The 25,207-nt window shown below is 38.5% G+C and overlaps 3 protein-coding genes across 11 annotated transcripts; 1 reads left to right on the forward strand and 2 right to left on the reverse strand.

The window, feature by feature from the left end:
- Positions 1-5,562: 5,562 nt before the first annotated feature.
- Positions 5,563-12,512, forward strand: LOC103711739 (xylose isomerase). Of its 5 annotated transcripts, none has more exons than XM_008798005.4 (21): positions 5,563-5,704; positions 6,401-6,483; positions 6,570-6,680; positions 6,860-6,934; positions 7,018-7,147; positions 7,227-7,318; positions 7,714-7,764; positions 7,936-8,015; positions 8,094-8,148; positions 8,223-8,324; positions 8,476-8,527; positions 9,042-9,087; positions 9,171-9,226; positions 10,970-11,021; positions 11,118-11,197; positions 11,312-11,382; positions 11,485-11,525; positions 11,707-11,806; positions 11,876-11,947; positions 12,030-12,107; positions 12,202-12,512. In XM_008798005.4, exons 1-21 carry the CDS (start codon positions 5,578-5,580, stop codon positions 12,235-12,237), a joined length of 1,590 nt encoding a protein of 529 aa, XP_008796227.1. In that variant the 5' UTR covers positions 5,563-5,577; the 3' UTR covers positions 12,238-12,512. The 5 variants fall into 5 exon arrangements, with proteins under 5 accessions (XP_008796227.1, XP_008796228.1, XP_008796229.1 ...); XM_008798006.4 differs by having other exon boundaries at positions 5,641-5,777; XM_008798007.4 differs by having other exon boundaries at positions 5,659-5,780.
- Positions 12,513-13,337: 825 nt separating this feature from the next.
- LOC103711738 lies at positions 13,338-18,094 on the reverse strand. Its single transcript, XM_008798004.4, has 3 exons — positions 17,944-18,094; positions 14,013-14,104; positions 13,338-13,725 (listed from the first exon to the last, which is right to left on the reverse strand). The coding sequence occupies exons 2-3, from the start codon at positions 14,078-14,080 to the stop codon at positions 13,521-13,523; spliced, it is 273 nt and encodes a 90-aa protein (XP_008796226.1). The 5' UTR covers positions 14,081-14,104; positions 17,944-18,094; the 3' UTR covers positions 13,338-13,520.
- Positions 18,095-18,669: 575 nt separating this feature from the next.
- On the reverse strand, positions 18,670-24,720 carry LOC103711750 (probable serine/threonine-protein kinase At1g01540). Of its 5 annotated transcripts, none has more exons than XM_039132786.1 (10): positions 24,165-24,719; positions 24,018-24,067; positions 23,740-23,934; positions 23,436-23,632; positions 23,090-23,325; positions 22,317-22,443; positions 22,168-22,239; positions 21,875-22,058; positions 21,477-21,609; positions 18,670-19,375 (listed from the first exon to the last, which is right to left on the reverse strand). In XM_039132786.1, exons 4-10 carry the CDS (start codon positions 23,587-23,589, stop codon positions 19,124-19,126), a joined length of 1,158 nt encoding a protein of 385 aa, XP_038988714.1. In that variant the 5' UTR covers positions 23,590-23,632; positions 23,740-23,934; positions 24,018-24,067; positions 24,165-24,719; the 3' UTR covers positions 18,670-19,123. The 5 variants fall into 5 exon arrangements, with proteins under 5 accessions (XP_038988714.1, XP_038988715.1, XP_038988713.1 ...); XM_039132787.1 differs by having other exon boundaries at positions 24,014-24,067; XM_039132785.1 differs by having other exon boundaries at positions 24,018-24,719.
- Positions 24,721-25,207: the final 487 nt, after the last annotated feature.

Here is a 25,207-nt window from a genome sequence, read left to right on the forward strand (position 1 = left end):
CAGGCTTTCCTATCCCAGTGATTCCGAGCACCTCCTTCGCACCTTGTCCCGAGGGAAATCAGCACACCCACCCACCCACCCCCCTATTCTGCACTCTGTGCCCGCTCCCTCCTGCAACATCAACTTCAGTTGGTCACACCAATTGCAACAATGGTGACCATTTCCTGCTCCTGTCTCACCTGTCAAAGACCAAAGCCACTACCTCCCACCAACCCATCACAGTCCTCTGATTAACCATCGGATGTCTTCCATCATGTTATGTTAGCTACATAGCATTGATTGATGCTATTTAACCAGTGTAGCTTAAGGGTCTAATTGTACAATTCCTGCTCCATATCAGAACTAATTCTAGGGCACCACAATCATAGTCTGCCAATCAGACATCTTATTCCTATGATAACAGTTCTGAAAGTCCTTCAGAACGAGCTTAATCACACTCGAGGTCTTCTTGTTACCCACAAGAATATGAGCTTAGTTTCAGTGTTTTTATTGTTTTGTTCAGCTGTTACTAAATTTCATCAGAATATATCAGAACTGGATCTATCTACAGGTGGACACAACAAAACTTATGTTCCTAATCTCTGATGTTCTAATTCTACAAACCACAAACCTCACAAAGTTTTGAGCTTCCTAGAAATCCTTGATTTGATAATAGGGCTAATCTCCTCTATTCCGACAGCTAGAATTCTTAATGACTTGTTGCAAATATTCCATGTGCTTTCATGCAAACCTTTTACCACTTAAATTTCATGAAAAGTTTCGATGCAGTATCGGTGGGATAAGGCTTGCAGGTTGGAAACTTCCATCCAGATTAACCATTAGAAAGAAAAAAAACTAATTTGCATTAGCGAAGGATGCAACTCAGGATAAGATCTTGCCCAAAGAAATGAAAAAAGGCTGGTCGTTATGCTCTAATAACCAGCTGACCACATTGACGAATTTATTTGATTATGACCCAACTTTCAGGTTCATCCCAACATGAAGGAATCAAAACACCACGGCCTATGCAAGCTCAAAATGAAAGCTTCCCTGCGCAAAAGGAGGAGATCAGGCTTCGAGATGCCATGAACAGAAGCCATGATCAGTTCTTTGGTTCGGTAAATGGTCGACACCGTCAAAGAACGGGCAGTGGGGTGGGGAGTGGTACCATCTCCCCAATGGACAGTTTTGCATCAGTGAAGAGAGAGAACAAGGAACTGAAGCTTGAGGTCGCAAGAACAAGGATGAGGCTGACTGAGTTAGAAAAAGATCATGCGTCAATGAAACAGGAGCTTGTTCACAATGTAAAAGTATTATTAATTGGCGAAGCTGGTCATGAATCCATTGCATCTTCTATCCCATCTACAATGTCCTCTTCCCTCCTACCACATCCAGCAGCACCCAATTTAAATCCCCTGGACCTCTTTTCACCTCCCCACCCCCCTCCAAACCCAAACGACCTCACTCGTAGCCACCTCTGCCTTTCTCCAGCTCCCTATCTCTTCTTCTACTCACGTTTCCAATCAATGTCCTCCTCAAAAACCTTAGACACCGCAGCACCAAAAGCTCAAGGCCACAACCCACCCTCAGTGGGATTCTGTCAGGCTAAGCCATCCTCATCGTCATCATCATCGCCAGCAACCCCACAGCCAGCTCCCGTCCTGAGAGGAGAGGGAGGAGGAAGCCCGCAGAGCCAGGGAGGTTCCTTGATGTGAGGCGGCGGCCTTGGGGGAGCTATGCTGCTGAGATAAGGGACCCCCCGACCAAAGAGAGGCATGGGCTTGGGACCTTCGACATTGCCCAGGAGGCTGCCCTGGCCTACGACATGGAGGGAATGCGACGGCTGCCATGAGGAAGCCGGTCAATTTAGTCCCACATCGCCTGCCTACAAAATAATATGTTGGTTTAGGTGACGCAAGTCTCGCGCACCCGATCACCGAGCTTCGTAGCGGGAGCTTATTACTCGAGCCAATTGGGGGTATTAAAGTGGTTTATAGGACGCTGGGTCACGCTCGTGAGTCTGGGTGCAAATGGAGCGTAAGGTTGGCTCGCCCGTTCCAAGTGGGGTAGCGGGATGTGCGCCTTGAGCGAAAGCTTGGGTCGCGCATCTCTTGAGGCGGAGGGAACCGCGTGAGGCTGGTTTCACAGAGCAGCGAACACCTCTCGCTCTCAACGGTGGAAGGACAACGGGCCGCCGCCCCATGTACCCTCTATGGCTCGCGGGCGCTCCCAATGGCGGACGACCACTTTTTTTTTTCTTGGGAATTTTCTCCGTACCCTTACTTCCAAGCCCCACGAGGAAAATGGAATTAGAAATTATATCCATTCGATGAGGCGGTTTGTCTAATTAAGAAAGACATAAATCATAGCCAGGTATATATAAAATATACCCTCCATGCATGCTTCTATTGCTATTTTCTCTGCAAGATAATATATATTAAATTTAAAACAATTTCAAAAAAAATGGCACTCACTTGTGGAATAACTATTTCACCAGGAACAAGATAAAAACATTTAATGAATTCATATCTGACTATCTGTATATATAAAAGAATTGTTAATCAAGTTGCAAGATTCATCCGGCATAGTTTCAAGTCGGACCTGGACATTTTGGTTTGGGTCAATACCGTGTTTAATTCTAGCTCAATCGGCTGAGCTTTTGGTTTAAATAGTTTTCATTGGCCGGACCAAAGCCCACCCAATCCAGTCAGCCAACGAGTTAAGCCCGTGTCCAAAATCATGACCCAAAAGGTAGGCAAGCTCGGTGCAGTCCAATCTCGACCCTACCCATTTGCAGACATAGGCAATCGGCAGTCTCTATATTCAATGTGTCATTTGCTAGCGCGACGTTCAATTCCAAATTCAACGAGGACATAGTTGCATATTAGCGCCAAGTAATAATAAATGCCAACAAATTATAAGGCTACAACTATCGTCATGCTTCGTTTTGGTCCATCGTAATGAAGGATAGTAGGCTCCCCTAAGGGAAATTTGCCCACACACCACCCTATTCTGAATTATCTATAGCATACGCTCAAAAAGATTTTCATACATAAGAATAATAAAATATACAATTTTTTATTGCTACTTACTAAATTTCTTCTCTTTTTTTTTTATGCTGGATGCTTTTTTCTGCCCCAGCCTAGAAGGACGCCCTCGCTCTATTGGCAAAACGCTTCGAAAGAAAAACGTATCGCCAAGGCTCCGACCAGCCGGAAAATATACAAACAACACAAACTAAATATTTTTTTCTCTCACATGTATACCATACATAATTACATGTTGTGACATATTTTGGTGAGTGACAAATAGTGATTATGGCCATATTATTGTAATAACTGTCACTTTTGGGGATTATCTGACTACATCATGTGGGCCAAGTGGGAGAATATTAGGCACGTTTCTATGTAGCTTACATGGTTTGTTGTTGGATGACTTTGGATGGTTGGTAACTATCCACTAAATATAGTTATGCCAAAGGTAGTTTTTTTGTTGGAAGAAAGCTGACAAGATTTTGGTTGTTTGATAAAGGTCCCTAGCCTAGCCTATTTTAAGCCTGTGATATCCATCAGTTTTTACAGAGACATAGGTTAGAAGACTCCTTCTTCTTCAAGTCTCTTGTGAATTAGAAGAATCCTTCTACTCCAAATCTCTTATGGATAAATTTTAATTAAATACTTGAACAATTATCGTTGGAGGTACATCTCATAAACATCATTGCTACATATTATTATTATTGGTTGAGATAGTTTCTTACAATAACACCATATTTAAACCCACCTGTCAGCTGGAATTAGCAGTGTACTGATTCATCCTTGATAAATTGCAAGGAAAAATTCAATAAAAAAAAAAAAAGTTACCAGGAAAAAGGAAAAAACCAACCAAATCACCGAAGCTATATAAGCTAAGTTTCCACTAAGAGATGAGCTGTTGGTGGCCAAAACCAAGTTGTTGGATTTTGAAAGGCGCCCTAACTTGCGGAAGATTGGATAGAGGTTAGGGGAATCGGGAAAGATTAGGATAATTTGATCGGAGAGGCGGAACTGGGAGTAGACAAGTGTCTGCTTTGGATTGTATGGAAAATAGGAGGAAAAAAAAGGTTATTATAAACTTTGTTTTTTTAAAAACAAAAAAAAAAAAGGTTCCACCGAGATTTGAACTCGGGCTATCGGATTCAGAGTCCGATGTCCTCACCACTATTTTAAATAGAAAGTTCAAATGTTTTCGGAAGGGAGAGATGGAAAAATCATATTTTCATGGAAATATGATTCCCACATTTCATGAAAAAGTAACTTTCCCATGAGGTGGGAATCATTTTATTTTTATCTTTTCCCAAAAAGGCCCTTCAGCATTAAAGAAGCATTAAAGAGGCATTAAACACCTAATTTTTATTAAGGGCATAATAGAAATTATACATAACTTTTCCAAGAAAGTGGATGGCCAACCAAACATAAGCACTTTGTAAATTTATCACTTTCCCATGGTCAACCAAACATGCCAAAAGTACTTTTCTGGGCATCCTCTTTCTAAGAATTTGTTTCTCAGGAATCATATTCCTAGGAGGAAAGATGTTTCCCGCGAACCAAACGAGCTCTAAGAGCCACCTGCCCTCACCAAGCTATCCCAGCTTAGAATAACTAGTTTCTTTTCATAAAAATTATATTGGTAGTATCATTGGTGATCAGCCTCAGCACCAACCTAGTGGGTAATAAGGGATTACATATGAAAAATATATGATCACATACAAAGTTATAAACTTTGATTTGTATAGGCTGATCGCAGTGAGTTTTACATTGGATTCCTAGAAGACCTATAACGAGAGACAAATAACTCATCAATATTGATGATCGAGGAGGTGGTTCCCGCTTCGACCATGAACCGAGACCAAAATTTGGTATGAATTTGATGAAATTAAACCTACTCGATCGGAGCCAACAAAAATCAATTCAAAATTAAATTTGAACCTGTTAAACATATGCTTGACTCAAATCCGATCGAGCTCATTATGTGAATACATGGGAAAAGAGCCTGAATCATATACCTGAAACCAGCTTGTAAGTACACGTTTTGGTGAGCTCGTAGCTTTTTCCTAGTGCAATAATGGCGTAATTTTAATATAACCTATAAACATATGGAAGCGATACACTCAAATCCCTGCCAAATCGTTGTTGAGATGGAAGTACTCATCCAACGTTATCAATTTCATTCTAAAGTGCATCCCGTAAACTTATGAATTTGGGGATTAGCTACTTCCTATACAACAGGCAACAGGAATTTTGCCAACGTGGCATTCTTATCAAATCATTTGACAATTTTCTTTTTTGCTACTATTAGGAAGAGATTTGCACCGATACGCCTCCATTAAAAAAGATATATTGTGGAAACAAACAAAACTACGGGGCCCCTCTCCTTCACACAAATTTCTTCAGGCCAATCACTTTATGCCTCGTGGAAGTGGGGGAACGTCTGTGTGCACTAATGTGTCTCGATAGCAGAACCAAATCCGGAAGGCCCAGGCGCGAACATCTGCGCATTGGAACGCATTGTTCAGCTATCGCCGCAGGCATAGGATGATGCCACGAGGAACCACTTACTTAGATGCGCGACACGTGTCGCCTTGCAGATTTAGCTGCGACGGCTCGGTTGCTGAATCCCCGTGAATTGGGACGGAGACTCCGTTCCCCTAGGGGTAGAGATCTCTCTCGATCTCTTCTTTATAATTACGGTAACGACGCCGATTCTCTCCGTCCCTCATCCCTCCCTTCGGGAACTCGTGACTGCGCGTCTCCATTCAAGTGGTGGTCGATCCATCTTTTTCTCTGTTCTCTGTTTCGATTTTCCCGTTTTTTCATCGATTTTTACAACTGGATCTTTGTCTATCTTGGATTTGATGGTGGCTTTTTCTTTGATTTCTATTGCGTTTTCTTGTAATCATGATCTCAAGTCGAGGGAAAGTAGAACACTCCAAAAGATTTGATTTTTTTATGGTTGGAAGAAGCTATTTTGGCCTGACACGGGATTGAAACTGCTAAGAAGAAGCCAACTTTTTCCTTTCTCTTATAATAACTAATTCCTGTTGAGGGAGGAGAAGATCAGTGGGAAAAAAAAAGATGTTTTTTGAACTATGTTTTGGCTTTGATTCTTTGCAATCCTTTTCTCTTGCTGGTTTCAGCTGTAAAAACGGTCTGAAACTGGTCATGTTCGTGAGTTTATAGGAAGATAACTGCCAAGAGGAAGAAAGCTGTCTCCTTTCTTCATTTGCTCCCCTTTGATACTATGAGGGTTTTTTTTTTGGTCAAAGAAGATTCTCCTTTGATAGTTCGCTTATAAATTTTGAGCCTTCAGCTACTATATAAATTTTTGAAATATTTCATTCATAATTGTTATTTATGTTTTGATTGTTTTATCTTTTTGGTTGCAGAAGATTGTTGCATGAAAGGTAGGATGAAGGTTAACGGGGTCTTGCTCTTGCTACTATGCTTGGGTTCAGCCTTATCAGCTGTTGTATGTAATCTTGTATCTCTTTATGCTCTTTAATTTTTTTTCATTTTGTGGTTTCTATTCAAATGGTTAAATTGATGTGCATGCAGATTGCGGCGCCACAAACATGCCCAGCGAACCTCGAGGCGAAATGTAATGACGCTTCTTCAGATGATTGGGAAGGTGAATTCTTTCCCGGCATTCCCAAGATCAAGTACGAGGTAAGAAGTCTGTGACCTATATGATTGATCTTTGCGAATGAAAACAGTTATTTCGCAATTACTTTGTACTCACATTGAAAATTCCATGTTTACATATTTGGCCTTCTCTTTTTCTTGTCTCATAATGCTGAAAATTGAATGGTTTTAGAAACTTTTAGTCGTCTACTTATATATTGCAGGGTCCTACCAGTAAAAACCCACTTTCTTACAAGTGGTATAATGCTGAGGAAGAGATTCTTGGAAAGAAAATGAAGGTTTGTTGCTTGTATGCAACGGATGTCAATTTGTTGTCATTTGAAGTACTCTGACACTCATAGTTTTTCACTTGATGGTGCAGGACTGGTTTAGATTTAGTGTTGCCTTCTGGCATACATTTCGTGGTACCGGAGCTGATCCTTTTGGTGCCCCGACAAAGTCATGGCCATGGGAGGATGGCACAAATTCACTGGCTATGGCCAAAAGAAGAAGTAAGATGATGAACACTGATTCTAACTAGTGGGTTCGAATGATGCATTGATGTGTCTATAATTTTTGTCAATGGAACAGTGAGGGCCCATTTTGAGTTCATGAACAAGCTAGGAGTTGAATGGTGGTGCTTTCATGACAGAGATATTGCCCCTGATGGTAAAACACTAGCGGTATGCCAGAGATGTTTAAGGTCATTCTTTTCTATTTATCTGCTTCAGGACTAGATGTTATTGCTGTGGCTTCGAACAATTGGACATCTATAGTAAGACTAAAGTTGCATTTTCATCTGAAGTATGACAGCCTTTAAAGTTAATCTGTAAAATCAAAACCTTCCCTCACCCAAAGTCTAATAATGCTTACTTCTTCCACCTCTTATTTGCCAACAGATTGGAACATCAGATGTTGATATTTTCTATTATTTCAGCCTGTTTGGTGGAATGTCTAGAGTTTGATATATACATTAGAAATCATTAGGGAGATCACGTACTTTGCATCAAATGCAAAACATTTATGAATTTTTCTTACATATTTATCTATATATCATAGTGCATTCTGTTTATCTCAGGAAGCCAATGCAAACTTGGATGAAGTTGTTGCCCTTGCTAAGAATCTTCAGGTAAGACTATTGCATCACTTTAAATCATAGTATCATGCCATTTAATTACTGAATATTTTATCCATGCAATAGATTAAATGTACTCTTTTTCACCACAAACTTAAAGTATAGAAGTAGAGAAATCTTGTAGTCCTACTCTCCCTTCGTTAAATAAGTATCATACTTGTACAGGAGGGGAGTAAAATTAAACCATTGTGGGGTACAGCTCAGCTGTTCTTGCATTCACGATACATGCATGGAGCTGCTACTAGGTATTCCTTATTTGTTTAACAGTTTAGAGTTTCCAGACCTGTCCCATCCGCTTAGCGAAACTTTTTCTGTTCTTGCAGCTCAGAGGTTGGAGTATATGCGTATGCTGCAGCTCAAGTCAAGAAAGCCATGGAGGTGAGGTGTTCTGAGTTTTTAATGTTGCCTTTTGTCTCACCTATTTGCTTATACCATGCTTTACTTTTTCATAGGTCACACACTATCTGGGAGGAGAAAATTATGTTTTCTGGGGTGGGCGAGAAGGATACCAAACTCTCCTGAACACTGACATGCAAAGGGAGCTTGATCATCTGGTGTGAAAAAATATTTATCGTAGCCAGTTTCACGAATTCTTGTAGTTTATCTGATTTTGACAAAGTTTGTATTGATTTGAAAAATGTTATATGTTTATTGGTCATCATACTTGGTTTATACCATTAAATAGGGAATCCTTCTGTTTTGCAGGCAAGATTTCTACAAGCTGCAGTCAACTACAAGAAGAAGATTGGGTTCAATGGTACTCTTTATGTTTTAAGTTGTACTAGCCAATATGCATCTCCATTATATGCACATATCGTATATTGAAGGCATCATCTTTTAAGGAATCATGAGATTCTTTGCATCAGTACAATTTTTATTTTCATCTGCTTGTTGTAAGCATTAATAGAGGGTGAGCCTTGGCACAATGGTAAGATTGCTCCATTTTGACCTGGAGGTCAAAAGTTCAAAACATGGAAAGTCTTTTTGCACATGGAGGTAAGGTCGTATGCATCCGACCCTCTGCAGAGCCTCGTGCATTGGGCTGTCTTTTTTTTGTTGTGAGCATTAATAAGTGGATGAAAAAATTACAAGTTTCGTCGCCTGCCTTTATAGTGAAGAGAAGAGATAAATTTCTAGGTTATTAGAGTAAGTGATGTTTGTGATATACCTTCGCTGTGGTTTTTGATCCGATGCAATTATCAACATTCTTGCTAGAATGTCTTTTATCTTTTCAAGATGTAGTCAGATGACAAATTATCTTTTCCTTCCAGGAACTCTACTAATAGAGCCTAAGCCTCAAGAACCTACAAAACATCAGTATGTACTAAAGCTAAAATTATAATAAATGGTTATTTGCCTGCATTTTTGTATTTCTTTGGTTCTGAGTTTATTTATATCAGGTACGATTGGGATGCTGCAACTGCATTTGCTTTTCTACAGAAGTATGGCCTTTTAGGTAATGTTTTTCTGCTTGCCCTCATTTTGTATTTTTAGTTGGATTGGTGATACAACTTATAATATACAAAAATATTGTTAACCAGATTTTATATGTATCTTTTTGCATAATAATTGAAGTTATTTACTTATTCCATCAAAAATAGATTTTGCTGGGGACCTTCTTGCTTTAATGTAACCTACATAATCAAACAACTTGAAGATATGAATACGTATAGTAGAACTATGAAAGACATAATATTTCAAGAAGATTTTTTCTGATTGCAACCACGGGCTTAATCCAGATTACTGAATCCCTGTTTATCATGTAGCTTCCTTTTCCTTTAGTTGCCTTAGGGCCATTATAAAGAGCAGTAGGACAATATTTTTATTATAGAACTCAAAGATCTTGAATATATAGCTTAGATGCGGTATTAGACCAGATGAACCTGACAGTAACCTACACATTATTACGATTATGCCACAATAGATGGCCTGAATGTTCTGCTAAGCTAGCTTGGGCCAATGTTATATCAAGTCCTTGCCTTGTATGCCACCTTGTTCTCACTGATTCACTATTTTGCTAGTTTTGTTTCATTGTTGGCCGATTTCATCAATGGCCTTGAGTTTAGTAATGGAAGTGAAGTCACTTGTGGTCTTTTATTATATGTTGTCTCAGGTCTCATCTTGTGACTTAAATCACAGGATGTGCCAGGAAATGAAGAACTAAAAATATTGTAGCATGTAGGCATGGGGTGGCTAAGTGTAACAACAGATTTGTCTTGGTTTAAGGAAATATATTGCAAAACATGTCTCACCAACCTTGACCTTTTTGTCAGGCTTTTGTTTTATGATCCATAAGTAATATCCTAGTAATGTGTTTTAATGGAGTAGTCACATCTTAAATTATTTGCAGTATGTGCCCCCACAATGATGTGGATTAGACCTAGCCATTGCAAAAAAGCTTCGGGCTCGTTTGGTTCGCGGGAAAAGAAGGGGGGAAAGTGTGGTCAACGGGAAAGTAATGAGATGCCTCTTGTTTGGTTGGAGTTTTCAAAGGAGAGAGAAGGGAAAGTTGTATTCCCATGGGAATGTGATTCCCACATTTCATGGGAAAGTCTTTCCCATGAGAAACATGGGAAAGTTACTTTCCCATGAGGTGGGAATCACTCCATTTTTACTTTTTCCCAAAAAATCCCTTCAGCATTAAAGAAGCATTAAAGAGGCATTAAAAACCTAATTTTTATTAAGGGCATAATAGGAATTATATATAACTTTCCTAGGAAAGTGGATGGTCAACCAAACATAAGCACCTTGGAAATTTGTCACTTTCCCATGGTCAACCAAACATGCCAAAAGTACTTTTCTAGGCATCCTCTTCCTAGGAATTTGTTTTCCAGGAATCATATTCCTAGGAAGGAAAATGCTTCCCGCGAACCAAACGAGCCCTTCAAGTTATCTATTTGAGGCTAGTTCCAGGAATCCTCTTCCATTCTTCACTATGAAGAATTACAACTTTCGTCAGTATATCCTTTACATTTCTTCAATCACAACTTTATCCCTTTCCTCCAGTAGAGAAGACATTCATGGATCATCATCTGTTGATGTATGAGATAATTTTTACCAGCTTTTCATATGCCTTATAGCAGTATTGGTTTTCTAGGGTGTTATTTTTTTGAGGTTGAGTTAAAATAGATTTATTTAATCTTAGTCCGTCTTTGTTTCACTGTTGATAGTTCTTTAACATGTCTACTCCATTTTCCAGGAGAATTCAAGCTGAATATCGAGTGCAACCATGCTACGCTATCTGGTCACAGGTAAGTCCTTGTTTGGGCATTAATGTTGACTTAATTTAGTGTGGGCATGTCTGAATTCTGCTCTTTCTTGCAAATGACAATAGCTGAATTTTGCAGCTGCCATCATGAGCTTGAAACTGCAAGAATAAATGGATTACTTGGAAATGTTGATGCTAACACTGGTGATCCCCAGATTGGTATGTGTCTTATCCTCCCCAGAATGCACAGGAAGCTACAGAACTATATTTCATTCTTTTATTGTCAGACATACAGTAGTGGCACGAGTTCAATGCTGCAATTTTGTGGTACAGGTTGGGACACGGATCAGTTCCTTACAGACATTGCAGAAGCAACTTTAGTTATGCTAAGTGTGGTCAGAAATGTATGTTAACCCTAGAACTCTTCTGTTAAGCTACAATTTTACTAAAATTTATTACTTGGAGTAACTGATTTAATCGTTCTATTGTTGTTTTTCTGTTCACAGGGAGGACTTGCCCCTGGTGGATTCAATTTTGATGCAAAATTGTCCGTGCTTTTACTCCATGCCTTTTTGTTTTGGTTTTTTGTAGCCAACTTTTGCTTAAATGAATAGTCTCTCTTATTGGCCATTATGTTTCACTGTTGGTTCAAGGCTTATGGAATGTTTCTGTTGCAACATATTAGAAACCTGACCTTGCTATTACTTATTTTGAATGGTGGGGCGCAGGAGGAGAGAAAGTACTGATGTTGAGGATATGTTCATTGCTCACATATCTGGAATGGACACACTGGCTCGTGGACTCCATAACGTTGCGAAGCTGATTGAGGTAATTTCAGTAGATTTACTCCTATATATTACCCTCAGATTCTTGAGGCAGGTTCCTTCTTGATGACAGGATGGTTCTCTGGATGAGCTTGTGCGGAAGCGCTACTCAAGTTTTGACACAGAAATTGGGGCCCTTGTTGAGGTAAATAAAGAAATCTCCTAGCAACGAAATGATTGCCACGAGAAAAGTGGATGATCTTGTGATCAATTTGGCTTTTTAACAGGCTGGGAAGGCTGATTTCGAGACACTTGAAAAGAAGGCCATGGAATGGGGAGAACCATCTGTTCCCTCTGGGAAGCAGGTAAATTGAAAAATTTTCAAGATTCCTTTATATAATCAGTGATGTGGCTTTTCTTCGAAGGAACCTAAAATGGAATATTACTCTTTTAATGCAGGAACTTGCTGAGATGATATTCCAGTCAGCACTGTAGATGAGAAAAAGGAACCAGCAGCAAATAAAGTGGTCCATACTCCATGGTATTTAGATTTAGGCAGGGTTCATCGCCAGTTTCAGGAAGGAGTAGATCACCACGGTGGCGGATAGCTGCTAGCTTTTGTTATTGAGATAAATAGACAGCTTTTAGTGAATCACTTTGCATTACCACGGAAGACCTTTGTACAAATCAACATGTAAATGAAAAATGCATTTGGACCCCACCAAAATGACCAACTCCTCTGAAAATAATCAGTTTATTTTCCTCCCTTTGATGCTGTTGCTGTGGCTTAATGTGCACGTATGATGTTTGTTATCAGATCTTTATTTACATGGGAGTAGCTAAATAGTTTGGAGCTGATGGGTGGGTCTCTTTGCTTGCCATCAACCTGGAGTTTCATTTTATGATGGATTATATATTGATCAAGCCAATCTTATCATCACTGCTGTGTTCTTGGGGGTGGATAGAGCTAAGCAGCAATGCACCTGGAGGCTAACTAGCATTGGCTTAAGCTGGTTGGCATCCCTCTTCACTTACGAGATGTCTAGGGCTAGAACCCTAATGGTGGTATTCCTTTTGTGTAGGGCGGTATCCAGTGCCGAAGCAACTCGGCCCCAGAGAGCTTAAAAAGCTCGGCTAGATACAAGGTATATGAACAATGTGGTCTCTACCTTTAGGAGTGCTCTCTGACCAGGGACTACTGCTTCAGGTGATCTGCTCACTTGGTTTGAAAAGCTGTGGTTTTAAGGATACTTGGCTCTTCCTTTGAATAGTTATGGTAATAGAGACAGCTCTTGAATGAGAGATAAATATTCTCTTCTGAATCCAAATGTTCATTGAAACATCTGCTGCATCCTGTAGTATGAGACCCACTACACCCAAAAAGTTCCAGGCTTGTGGAATACAAGAACTAAATCTACATGCATTACTGAAGAATTTTCATCGTACGCTATATGTGTGTCCCTTACTGTGCATAGGCAACTATTACTAAATCTGGCGCTACACAAAAGAACCAGGGGCGCAGTGGTTTTCGCATCATGTAAATGATCCAATTTTACAAGGATGCGTATATATATTATTCTGTGAAGAGCTACGAATGCCATTTTAAAAGCACCAAATCCTTTTTATGATGGAAAAAAAGAGCTATTCATCAGAGCAATTCCGGTTACATCATCATCTAGTGAGAGCAAGATGGACTCCTAGACACTGGTAACATTGATGTCATGGAATTTTGTGAAAATTAACCCATTTATTTGATCATTCGCAAACAAGAGGATATCTCATGGCTGCGTCATTTTATTTTCTGAATGCTTCAGAGAACGGCCGTCTCTTTCCAGGGCATAATTCCTTTGCCAGTTCTCAACTGCTCTCCTGACCGTGGCCTTTGCCTCCTGTACCTCAGCAGCAGAGAACTTGTGTTCGATGATTCCTAATGGCCCAGGTTTCAGTACATTGATTACAGTTTCCATGTCTTGCTCCAGCTCTCTGTAAATCCAAGCATACCAAATATTATAAACTCCATAAAGGAGGTCAAGCTTCCTCTAAAACCCAAATGATATCGAGCATGATAAGAAACAGGGAAGCAAGTCACATTTCTTTCACGGCAAAAAGTGCTTGTCAATTTTTCAGAACAACTGCCTGAGTAATGACATGCCATCTCATAGCAGTAGTCTGGTCTCGATTTGCTTGGAGTACTGACCAATATAAATAAGAGAAAAAAGCATACATGGTGTATTTATATAACAATGATAAGATTGTTCAATAACCCATACCTGAGAAGCTGAGGTAACTGCATGCGGGTGGGGAGCCTTAGAAAGGAAAAAGGCATCTGTATCCTCATTCCTTATTCTTGGTGGAAAAGAACCTGGTAGAGAAAAGGATGGAGATGAGATACTGCAAAAAGCGACTAAAATATATATATATATATGGAAAAGATGATTATCATCAGAAGCAGCAATAATTGAAGCAAAGCATGGACCTTAGAAATTTATCCTTGCAAGCAGAGAAGGAAAATAAATGGAGGTTTCTTTACATTCACCAAAATAGGAAGGTGAATACATATTTGGGAACATAATCAGAATTACTATCATTTATATGCAGCTCAGTTGTGTTTTCCCTAACATGACCAGTCGTTCATTATTTCATCTCAATGATCATTTTCTTGATCCAGTGACATAGAAATAGAATCCTTGACAATAATCACATACGCCTAGTTAAATTCTAGCTGGTCCATAATGGAGCTAAGACAAAAATTACTTAATGCTCACCCAAATGAATCTGGTCTTTTCCACTCCAGCTGCCTATATTCATTCGAAACACAACCTACTCATTCCAGTTTGTAAACACAATCACAAGGACTGACTCATGTAATTTACTTGAATAAGATAAACTTTTCCACAAATAAGTTATTCTTCATGTATTAACTCATTTTATATGTTAGGATTTATTAAAGGTGATAGTTTACAAAGCTCAATATTTCAAAGCATAAAAAAAAAGGATTGAGATTTTGTGGGTTCTATTCCAGAAGTCTGTCTTTGCATGGGTCCACGTTGTCGCCAACTATCACAAAATAATAGTTCCCATTAGGTCAGTTAAGTGACAGCCCAACATATCATCATTTTTCATACACTTCCACTACAATATTAAGGAAAAAGTATATAGTCAAGGTATTTATCTTCTGATAAGGAGAATTATTGTAGCTTAAGTCTTAATTATGTGAACTGAATATTAACCCGAATTTCGTACTTTAAGAGCGCAGAAGTTTTTGGCTTTTAAGAAGAAAATAAGAAAATAAGTGAATTGTTAATCATCATCTCTTCCTTAGTCTTCTTCCAAACAAGTTCTTAGGATGGCTGAAGGTACCCAAGTCCTCATGGAGTCTTTTGACAAGGTGATGCCACATCAAGCCCAATATTTTTTCTCCCTACTTTTTCATATCTGAAATGCATTCTAAAGTGTTCCCGATCAGAGATCTAAAGCAAGTACTAGAAGATTACATGATATAGTGAGACTGGATAATTAATGTTTGCAAACAAAGTTTGCAAGATGACTAAAATATGTCAGCCTCCTATCATCACAGCTTATGCAAGTACATGTACAAAGTAGAAAAGATGGCTAAAGTGTTATTGATAATTGACAAGAAGCCTTTATATTGACAAGTGTAGGATTCTACAATCAACTTGCAAATCAAGAAGAAGACATATAAGGAAACAAATTCTACAACTTAAAATGATATTAAAAACTACATGCAAAAAAGAATATTTTATAATGTTTATATACAGATATAATGAAGTACTAAAATCAAAATGCTAAAAAAATCATGGCAGTTCGTAGAAACAGATGAACATATGACATAAAGCAAGGAAAAATATTGTCACTGACTAAATTAATCCATAGCTGAACTTGTGACTTTGCCTTCCGGCATAACTTTAGCCACAGATTCTAATGTATTCATACTTCATACCTTGACAAGTGCTGAAATGAGATACAATGTCCGATCTCAATTTTAATGGCACCAACCTATGCCAATCACCAAGTTTGTGTCCCTGAAGGATCTGTTTGCATTACGTTTTAGTCATCACCTAATGTGTTCATATTGTGTTTACTTGCTAAATCCATGGAAAATGAGCTTAGTTCTTTCAAAGAAACATGTCTTGTTCAACTTAGATAATATTCATTGCTACCTTGTGTACCTATGGCACTTACATGATATACCTATCTGTACCTAAGGCACTCATGTGATTTCATATAACCGGTTCAAGAGTTCAAGAGGCAACATTGATACACAAAGATGCATGATATAAATACTTTAGATCCAAACCAGCATCATAGTTCACTGTTTTCTGTCTGTATGGATGAGCAAAAGTTTACTTGGATCAACTTTCATTTTATAAGTTCATTATCAACACTCAAGAATTCCTAGTCCAGCTGAGTAGTCCAAAAAAAGGCAATTGATTTAAACCTAAGCTACCAAAGCCAAAAAACTCATTGTTAAACTTGAAATTGAATCTCTCTCATCTACATCCTTGTTGAGGCCATTTGTTTCAATATAGATATGATCCTGGCTTTACCCATCTTTCTACCCTTTTTTACCTAATTTATTCAAATCACATTTTATGTGTGTAATAGTAAAAGTTTACTGAATTGTAACAATCATATGACAACGATATTCAGTAGTTAAATCTTTATTTTCAAAAACCATGATAGCCAATTCAACATCTCACTTTTGCCATTAAACAAGACTTCTAAGCTGATCCTAATGCTAGTAATAAAATCTGCCAACAGCTAGATTTTCACCATTAAGAATATGCCAGCAAAGAAACAGGACAATGAAGATAGAAGTCAAAGATGAATATTCAGATTTTGTCTACCCCATACCGGTTCCTAATTTGGCTGCCTTACCTTCTCGCATTCACCAAGGGCTCGTTTGGTTCGCGGGAAAAGAAGGGGGGAAAGTGTGGTCAACGGGAAAGTAATGAGATGCCTCTTGTTTGGTTGGAGTTTTCAAAGGAGAGAGAAGGGAAAGTAGTATTCCCATGGGAATGTGATTCCCACATTTCATGGGAAAGTGTTTCCCATGAGAAACATGGGAAAGTTACTTTCCCATGAGGCGGGAATCACTCCATTTTTACTTTTTCCCAAAAAGTCCCTTCAGCATTAAAGAAGCATTAAAGAGGCATTAAAAACTTAATTTTTATTAAGGGCATAATAGGAATTATATATAACTTTCCTAGGAAAGTAGATGGCCAACCAAACATAAGCACCTTGGAAATTTGTCACTTTCCCATGGTCAACCAAACATGCCAAAAGTACTTTCCTAGGCATCCTCTTCCTAGGAATTTGTTTCCCAGGAATCATATTCCTAGGAAGGAAAATGCTTCCCGCGAACCAAACGAGCCCCAAGTGACAGGAAGAGCCAGGAGTTTTATACAGGAGAGGGATCATTGTTATTTAGATCTATTGCAGTGCCCAGAATATTAATTTTTCTCATAATTTAATGATTTAAATTCTAAAATGACTAACAGACTTTGAAAAGGAAAAAAAAACTTTTTTTATTCATATTTGATATCACTAAATACATATAATATCTAAGCTTAGTTGACTTATCCTTTTTTTTTTCTTTAACAAGCATATCAGCATTTCTATCATTTACTACTTTACACCATAGTCTATGCATAGAAAAGGATAAGTTCATGTATCAACACAAATACACAGACAAATGTACAACCACCAGAACTGTCTACGGCCCTCGGTTACAAAAAAAAAGAGAGCAAAAAGCATATATTATCAAAAAAAGTTTAAATAATCTTATATCCAAATAAAGAGTTATCAAATAATCAGACATAACCAAAATGAAAGAGCAACCATGGCAAACTCATAACCCCAAAGCCATATTACGATCACCAAATTAAATGGCATTGAGGATTGGAAAAATTCCCTTAACCCACGATTCCTAATTCGATATCCTCTCATTATCTCTTGATCACGAAGTAGATATGACAATCACTTTCAAATTAGGCTTGGTACATCACATGCCTATTCGAATCTTCTCTAGGCCTCGAAATTTCTTTCGCAGCAGCTCAATTCTCATAGACCAAAAAACATATTCACATAAAGTAATAAAGGTCGTCTCCTGTTGCTGTTAGGGATTAAACAGAGCACTCTTACACACGAGAGCGAGAGAGAAGAGAGAGATAGCTCTACCTCAAGTCTGAGTCGCCTCAGCCTCGTTTGGAGTTGAAGGGGAGAGGGGTTAGGGACGCGCGCGCGAGAGGGAGAACGGGGGGGAGGGGGCGGAGGAGGGCGGCGTCCAGATTCCCGTCTAAAACTTTTATTTCCGTTCGCCCTTCAGAAGAAACCTTTTCTTCCTATTGGGGATTTTACAAAATGACCCACCTTACTTTCAATTTCCAGATCCAAGCCACTGCCACCTTATTTATTTATTTTTTTATTGAAAAAAACAAAAAAGTTCTAAATTTTCATACGCTTTGATTTCTGAGGATAATATTATAATGCATGCTACTTAATTTTTCAACTTTTTTGGTAAAATAATATTTGAAATTTTGAATAATATATTTTTTTTGTTATTCATAATTGATTCATATGAATATATATCATTTATTACTGCTCTCTATCTTAAATATTGTTAATTAGTTCATTATCTAAAATATTAGCCATTTTTATTTTTTTAGGAATGATCGTTCCTCCTAGGTACGACTAGAATCATCGTTCCTTTGAACGAAGAAATTATGCTTTCAAAGGAATTATAGTTCCATTCTTTATTGTCATACCAAATGTCGGAATAAGGCCAAAGTTGGAATTCCAAACATAAGATTAGTATCTAAACTAATATTATTCTGTAATAATAATGCAAAAGTTATGAACAAGTTAATGCACCCTCCTGGATGGAATCAATGCCTTTCAATTTAGCTTCAATCTGTTACCCTGCAGCTTTGATGCTTAAAAACAACTGAACTTGATAGTGCTCTGTTTTTCTTCCCTCTGGGAGAAGGAAGCATATATAATGACATTCTTGAAGTTAGAAGTTAACAAAGGAAGAAGCATCAGGTCACAAACAACTACAAACGCCAATACCTTGCTTGGGACTCCTCTTCTCCAAAACTACAAGTGACTTGCAGACTACCAGAACCCCAGCAACAGATTTGAGTTAACCAACACACAGAGCTTGAAGTTTAACAAGGTATACCATATAGAAAACCTGAGCTCAACACCATGCAGCTGTAACAATTAATCTTTAATATGGAACGCTGTGGCTGCACATTATAAGAAAAAAAATTGATAATAATGTGCAGCCAGAAACTGCTACTTAGGGCTGGAAAGCAGGCATACTGCACAGTCCAAGTCCTAATGGGTCTTTTGTTCTTCATGAAGAATTAAACAGCTGGCTCCCAAGGGTCACTATGGCAGTACCATCACCCATGACCGTCGTCAGCGTCATCTCCGTCTCCAGAATCCGATCGAGCTCTGTGGCAACAGAACTCATCTTCGGTCGCCCCCTCCCGGATGGATTCAAGCATCGAAGAGTTAGCCCAATTAAGTCTTTCATCCCTTCAGAAGTGAAACTGCTACCCAATCGTCGATCGATGAGATCATTTGAAACTAGATGACCTTCCACCTTGTTATATATACATAATTATCAGCATCATTATTTCACAGCAAAAGCTTACATAAGAAAGGAGATTACAGGAACTTACATCTAACAAGAAATTTGTATAACTCAGTCATTAGTTTCATGTAGGAAAAATGTTGGACATAGCTTGAAATTTATGGCCTTTTAGTTGCCTTCAAAAGAAAATTTCTCATTTCATGTGTACATTGGAAGATATCTTCCAATGTACCTGAGATGTAAATGAGGGCCAACTGGATATGGCTACTCAATCATGTATAGACCATTAAGGCAATTTTCACAGATTGAAAACCACAATTAAGAATGAAGGAACTTCATCTTTTACATGCACACAAACACGCGTGCACGCTAAGGACCTAATTGCCCAAACTCGCCTTATTCGTATCAACTGAGAAAACACCCATTTATGTCTTGTTAACCCTACGCATTATTTCTATGTGACCTCACAAGTAATCATTCTGATCTATTTCAGTACTATGTTTTTCACTAGCTGTTCTACTAACACATGATCTGACTTGATTCAACTTGGGTGTCTGTACTCTAGGTTGCCTTTCATCCTAGATCATGGAAGGATATGATAGTTCATTCTTTTGAATCTGGATTTGTATTGATGCTTTTATTGGAGAGAGGCGCATCCTCTATGTATCTTGACTGTGCTGATTTTGGAGTATGTGTTATTCAGAGTTTCTAAGTTTATCAATCTATCACTTTAACCTTTTTCCGAAATTCTGTTGGGAACTTTTACATCTGCCTAAGGGCTCTTTAATTCAGATACGTCCATTGGAAGATCATTGCTCCACTTTTGAGTCCTGTATTTTAGTTCTGAAGAGTTTAGGTGCTCCAAGTGATCGGTGTCGAGTCCAGTTCACCCGATTGATCCTTTGAGACAATATCTCACATCCAGTCCATTTCATCATTAGGGATCCCAATCCCACACAAAACAGAATAGTTCATATTGCCTGCTTACAATCTTTTCAGAATGGGCCCTTCGCTGCATTATTTAGTTCAATGAAAGAAAACTTGCACTATATCTAGAAAACCTCTAGTTTTTCTCCTTGTTTTCAGTTTCTTTCCTTTGTGGAAGAACGGCGATTCCGTTCTTTACATCTACAATTCCATGTTAATATTAATTACTTCTAAGTCAGGCAAAATGTTGACAAGGCTAACTTAATTAGCAGTAGATTTTGTTCTAACAAATGAAAACAATTCTTCAATCATCAATTGATCAATCACAATATCATCCATTTAAGCATTTTCAACTCCCCACAACTTGATTAGTTTACAGATTTTTTGCATCACTTGTGAGTTGTAACTATTCTAAGAACTAAATTTCATTTTCAAACTTACTGGAGTACTCTCCAACCCAACAACACCAGTCAACTGCAAAGTATGCAATGATAGAAAGTTTGCCATCTTGCTTTACCACCGACAAGAGCAGAGACCCTAATTTTGTCATCTATCTTGTATGCCAATCCCAAATAAGGGTTGCTGAAACTTTCAGTCCTCATGAATTGAGAAATGGAAAAGGCTGAAATACAGATAAAAGCCCTCCTTTTCTACTAAAAGAATATTCTCCGAAGATTGCCCAAAATGAGTAGGTTCTAGTCTCTCTACATGATCTGCCTACTAAAAGCTATGTAACGAAAATGTTAATTTTGTCCTTCAAATAAGCTTTAGTTATTATTTATTGTGAGCACCTATGCTATGCACTAGGTAGATCTTGGGTATATATACAAGGATAAAGAACCTAAATAACACCTGTTGGCCAACCTTTTTAGGTGAGGTCTTAGGTTGTTATAATAAGATTTGGTGCTAATGTAATTCCCAAGCATATCATGGTGTAGATAACAAACTACATAGAAATTTTTAGGTTTCGAATTAAATTTTAAACCGATGTAATGTAAACTAATCAAAAATTCATTTTCAATCCCCCCTCAGGTACAGTTGTCATCTAGGTTTATGATCTGTCATCCAAAACTACCATCCATACCATGCTTTTCAGAGGCAAAATTTTAAATTCACACTGTAATACAAGAAAAATGGTGTTGTGTGAAACTGTCACAGCAATTGCTTAAGCATGCTACATTACCCACTGGACCAAGCTTTCTTCTGATTCTGGAGAGAGAAGATGTGCAGCTTCTCGACCAGTTATGAGTTCCAGAAGAAACACGCCGAAACTGTACACATCACTGGCTTCAGAAAGAGCACCAAATTCTTCAACCCTAGGCAGATAACACATGGTCTTACAATCACCAGTTAAAATGATATTCCTCACATTTGTAAGAAAGTAGAATAAATTAACAAAGTTAGTAACATTAGTAAGTTTGCTTCACTCCAGCTCACATAAGAATAACTCTAGATGCTATAACAGAATCCATGGCTTATTACATATAAGCAGTAATTTGGCAATACAACAGACACTATAACAAATTTAAAGATATTTTGGTTCATAAAATTTCTGAAGCAAATTGTAGAAAATGAACATACTCTGGATCCTGGAAGACATTGCCATCAGATGACCGAGATGGGCCAGCATTGTCGAGTCTTTGAAGTAATTTAGCTATACCTGCATCTGCTACCTTTGCAATGAAGTTTTCATCAACCAAGACATTGCTCGATTTGAAGTCTTTGTGTACTACTTGAGGTACAAGACTATGCAGATGGTTTAAGCCTGTTGTTTATTAAGGTGTCAATTTTTACCTTGTAAGTGGCAAATGCCATTCGAAGATTGGAAAGCATTTCCAATAATGTAGCCAGGAAGAATTAAATAACTTGATTACCTTTAGCAGTTCCTATAGCTACAGAGAGCCTCTGTTTAAATTCTAGTCTCATCGCTATATCTCGCCCAGTATCTGCAAAACAACAAATATATGTTATATCTAAGAAACCCTTGTAAAAGTTGTTTTGTTCAAACAGAATTAGCCATTACCATATAGATGATGGCTGATGCTTCCATTAGGCAAATATTCGAAAACTAGCATTTGGAGACCACCTTCCTGGCAATAACCAATAAGAGTAACAAGATTACGATGGCAGATCTCCGATAGTTTTTTAACCTGCTCAGCCAATGGAAAAATGTTATTTTGCATTCGATGCCGATTGACTGGGATGCAGATTATGTTCATTAATTGAATTTGCTCAAGCAAAAATCAGGATAAAGTACTGTAAAAGAACTGTTCGATTATATTAATATTAGAAAACAATGAACAGAGGAACTCTTATCATAGAAAACAGTAAGCTAGAAACTGTTGTAAAAGCTTAAGGGCACGAGCCAAATTTTTCGCTATAAAGAATTTGATGTACGACATGCCAACTTTACAGTTTACCATAAATTGAAGTACCGCAAGTCAGACAATTTCAGTTTCCAACAGGTGACCATGTTTTGCTCATATATTTACGACAAAAGTTTTCATTTTTACTTCATGCTAACTTATCTTTGTAAAAGAGAAAAAAAAGTTATCTGTAGCCTGTTATAACTGCAAGACCCTAACATCGCATCGAATGGTATTAAAAACTTTTGCTTGCATTTTATGCGAGCATTACCAATAAAAGTGGACGTCGATATCGATCTTATTCAATAATTAGGAAGTAACCATGAGGTCCATGATCTTTCTCAAATGAAATAAAGAACGATGAAGAAAATGAGAGTCAAGGAACAAGAAGAAGGTCGATTTGGTGCCACAGATAAAAGGCAGTTATTACCTCTTCCACAAATTCTGGCTGTGGAGAACCTCGACGCATTTTAATTGCTACAATAGTACCATCAAGAAGCAAACCCTTGTACACCAAGCCAAAGCTGCCACTGCCGACAAGATTGCACTCATCAAAACTCTTTGTAGCCTGGCTCAATTCTTCAAGCGTAAATTGCCTAGCTCCCTGATGTTCAGTTGCATGGCCGCCACCAGCAAAGGAGATCCGACCTCTCCTACTCCATTCTACTGTCATTCCAAAATAGAAAAAGATCAACAAAAAGAAAAAAAGATCGAAACCAAAATTCTAAAAACTTTCACAGTTGTTGAATCTCCACAGAACTTGGCAGAACTTGTACCTATAGTTGGAGGGTCCGACGAACCAGTCTCAGAATTTCTATTCGAGGGGAATCTACGGTGCAGTATACAAAACCAAAGAAACCAAACAACAATCACCAATGATGCAATAGCTCCAATGAGTCCTCCAACTATGGCTGCAAGCAATGTTGGCATTTGGTATGAACTTGCCTTGCTCCAGAAAACCAAAACATCGAACCTGAAGCAATGATAGGAATAAATACAATACTACAGCATCAAAAGCTCAGGTGTAACAAATACTAGTTACCAAGCATGGTCCATTAATAACATTCTCACACTACTCACACTATGTTCTGCTGCTATTAACTGCCAATTGAACTGCAAGCATACAAATCACCCGATACTTCTCCAACCTCAGATGAGGACAGTGAATCCAGTGTCACTCTGTCCTGAGTAATAACTGTAGAGAGGGCAGCCTTATATACTGCCAAACTTGCTCATGACTTGCTCAACAGCAATGCGAATACTGCTTGTCATGACCTGAAAAATCTTGCTGCTATGAAAAGATCTAATACGCAATTGTTTGTCAAACTTGAACAGAAAGGAAGCCAGAGACAACCTACATTGCCAGCCTCAGGCATCCTACTGCTGTGATCAGTGACCTGCAACCCATCTAACATGCAAAACCTCAGTATCATTTGCTTCAGCAACATATTACATAGCTCAAAACCATACCCCCAAAAGAGAATCTCAAACCTATAAACACATACCAAAAAGAAATAAATCTCGAGGTGACAGATACCGTCCTACATTGTCAACAACTGGTCATAGTCGATGACTGAGGCCTTTTATTAAATCGATCGAATAGTAAAAGTTGAAGATCACTGTAGTGTTATCAGGGATGGGACTTAAAGCAGACAGCAAGAAGAATCACTCAAAAGTGAGTTCAAATACACAGATGGGGAGCTTTGCCCTGCTGCCCCACATGGCCAACTGATCCCCTGCAATCTTTTAACAAAGGTAATATTTGTTGTGTGTGTATAGGTTGTGAGCCCAAGTCTTGATATAAAGGATATACCAGCCGGTGGAGAATGTCTCCATCCAGAATGAGTAATGGTGAGGAGTAATATATATATATAAGCTGGTGTTGGAGGAGAAATGGGGTGCGTGAGCCTGTGGTCACCTACTGTAAATGTGGAGGTTTTACCAGCAAGTGGACAGGATGAGAGCAGTGGTTTTTAATTGGAACAGTGGCATAGATGGGGGATTGGGGAAAGGTGGTGCCCAAATCTTTCAATGGTTTCTCTCGAGACAACTCCCCTGGAATCGAGGGGAGAAGGAGGAGGGGTCTCCTTTTCTAGTGCTAGTGCCCTCACCCCATGTTCTGAATTCTGATAGCGGATGTGGTGTCCTTTCCATGGACAATGACAGAGAGTAAGAAACTGGGCTTTCTTTTGGAGCATTACATGACAAAGTTGGCTTCTTTGTGTCGTCGAGAAATAATAATCAGTACTAAACTTGTGTCGGAGTCATTTGATTCATTGGAGGAAAAGCCAAGGCAGAAACTTTGAACAGGAAAGATAAGGAGCTGCTGGATATTTTCAACGGTAAAGGAACATGAATTGTGAACTGAGTGCAGAGGGCCGTTACAAAGATAATATTTGTTTCAAGAAAACACCAAAAGCTGCTTCTTGTTTCAGTTTGGCAGAAGAAGTGACTTGCTGTTGTTAGGATAATTAAACTAATCAGGTCACAGATTTCAAATTTGGAATTACAAAGGATCTTGAACCATGTATTAAGGAAAATGCAGAAA

Source organism: Phoenix dactylifera, chromosome 13 (assembly GCF_009389715.1).
Source record: "Phoenix dactylifera cultivar Barhee BC4 chromosome 13, palm_55x_up_171113_PBpolish2nd_filt_p, whole genome shotgun sequence".
Classification (NCBI taxonomy): Eukaryota; Viridiplantae; Streptophyta; class Magnoliopsida; order Arecales; family Arecaceae; genus Phoenix; species Phoenix dactylifera.

What these genes read in the sequence shown, in the direction of transcription:
- LOC103711750 (XM_017843947.3), bottom strand. Translation starts at nt 23,589, where the DNA reads ATGCCAACATTGCTTGCAGCCATAGTTGGAGGACTCATTGGAGCTATT. An exon ending in AGCCAGAATTTGTGGAAGAG is followed by an intron (nt 22,444 to 23,089) that starts GTAATAACTGCC and finishes TTGGCTGAGCAG; the next exon opens with GTTAAAAAACTATCGGAGAT. An exon ending in AAGAAAGCTTGGTCCAGTGG is followed by an intron (nt 19,376 to 21,476) that starts GTAATGTAGCAT and finishes ATATATAACAAG; the next exon opens with GTGGAAGGTCATCTAGTTTC.
- LOC103711739 (XM_008798005.4), top strand. Translation starts at nt 5,578, where the DNA reads ATGCGCGACACGTGTCGCCTTGCAGATTTAGCTGCGACGGCTCGGTTG. An exon ending in ATCTCTTCTTTATAATTACG is followed by an intron (nt 5,705 to 6,400) that starts GTAACGACGCCG and finishes TTTTGGTTGCAG; the next exon opens with AAGATTGTTGCATGAAAGGT. An exon ending in ATGCATGGAGCTGCTACTAG is followed by an intron (nt 8,016 to 8,093) that starts GTATTCCTTATT and finishes CTGTTCTTGCAG; the next exon opens with CTCAGAGGTTGGAGTATATG.
- LOC103711738 (XM_008798004.4), bottom strand. Translation starts at nt 14,080, where the DNA reads ATGAGGATACAGATGCCTTTTTCCTTTCTAAGGCTCCCCACCCGCATG. An exon ending in CAGTTACCTCAGCTTCTCAG is followed by an intron (nt 13,726 to 14,012) that starts GTATGGGTTATT and finishes TTGGATTTACAG; the next exon opens with AGAGCTGGAGCAAGACATGG.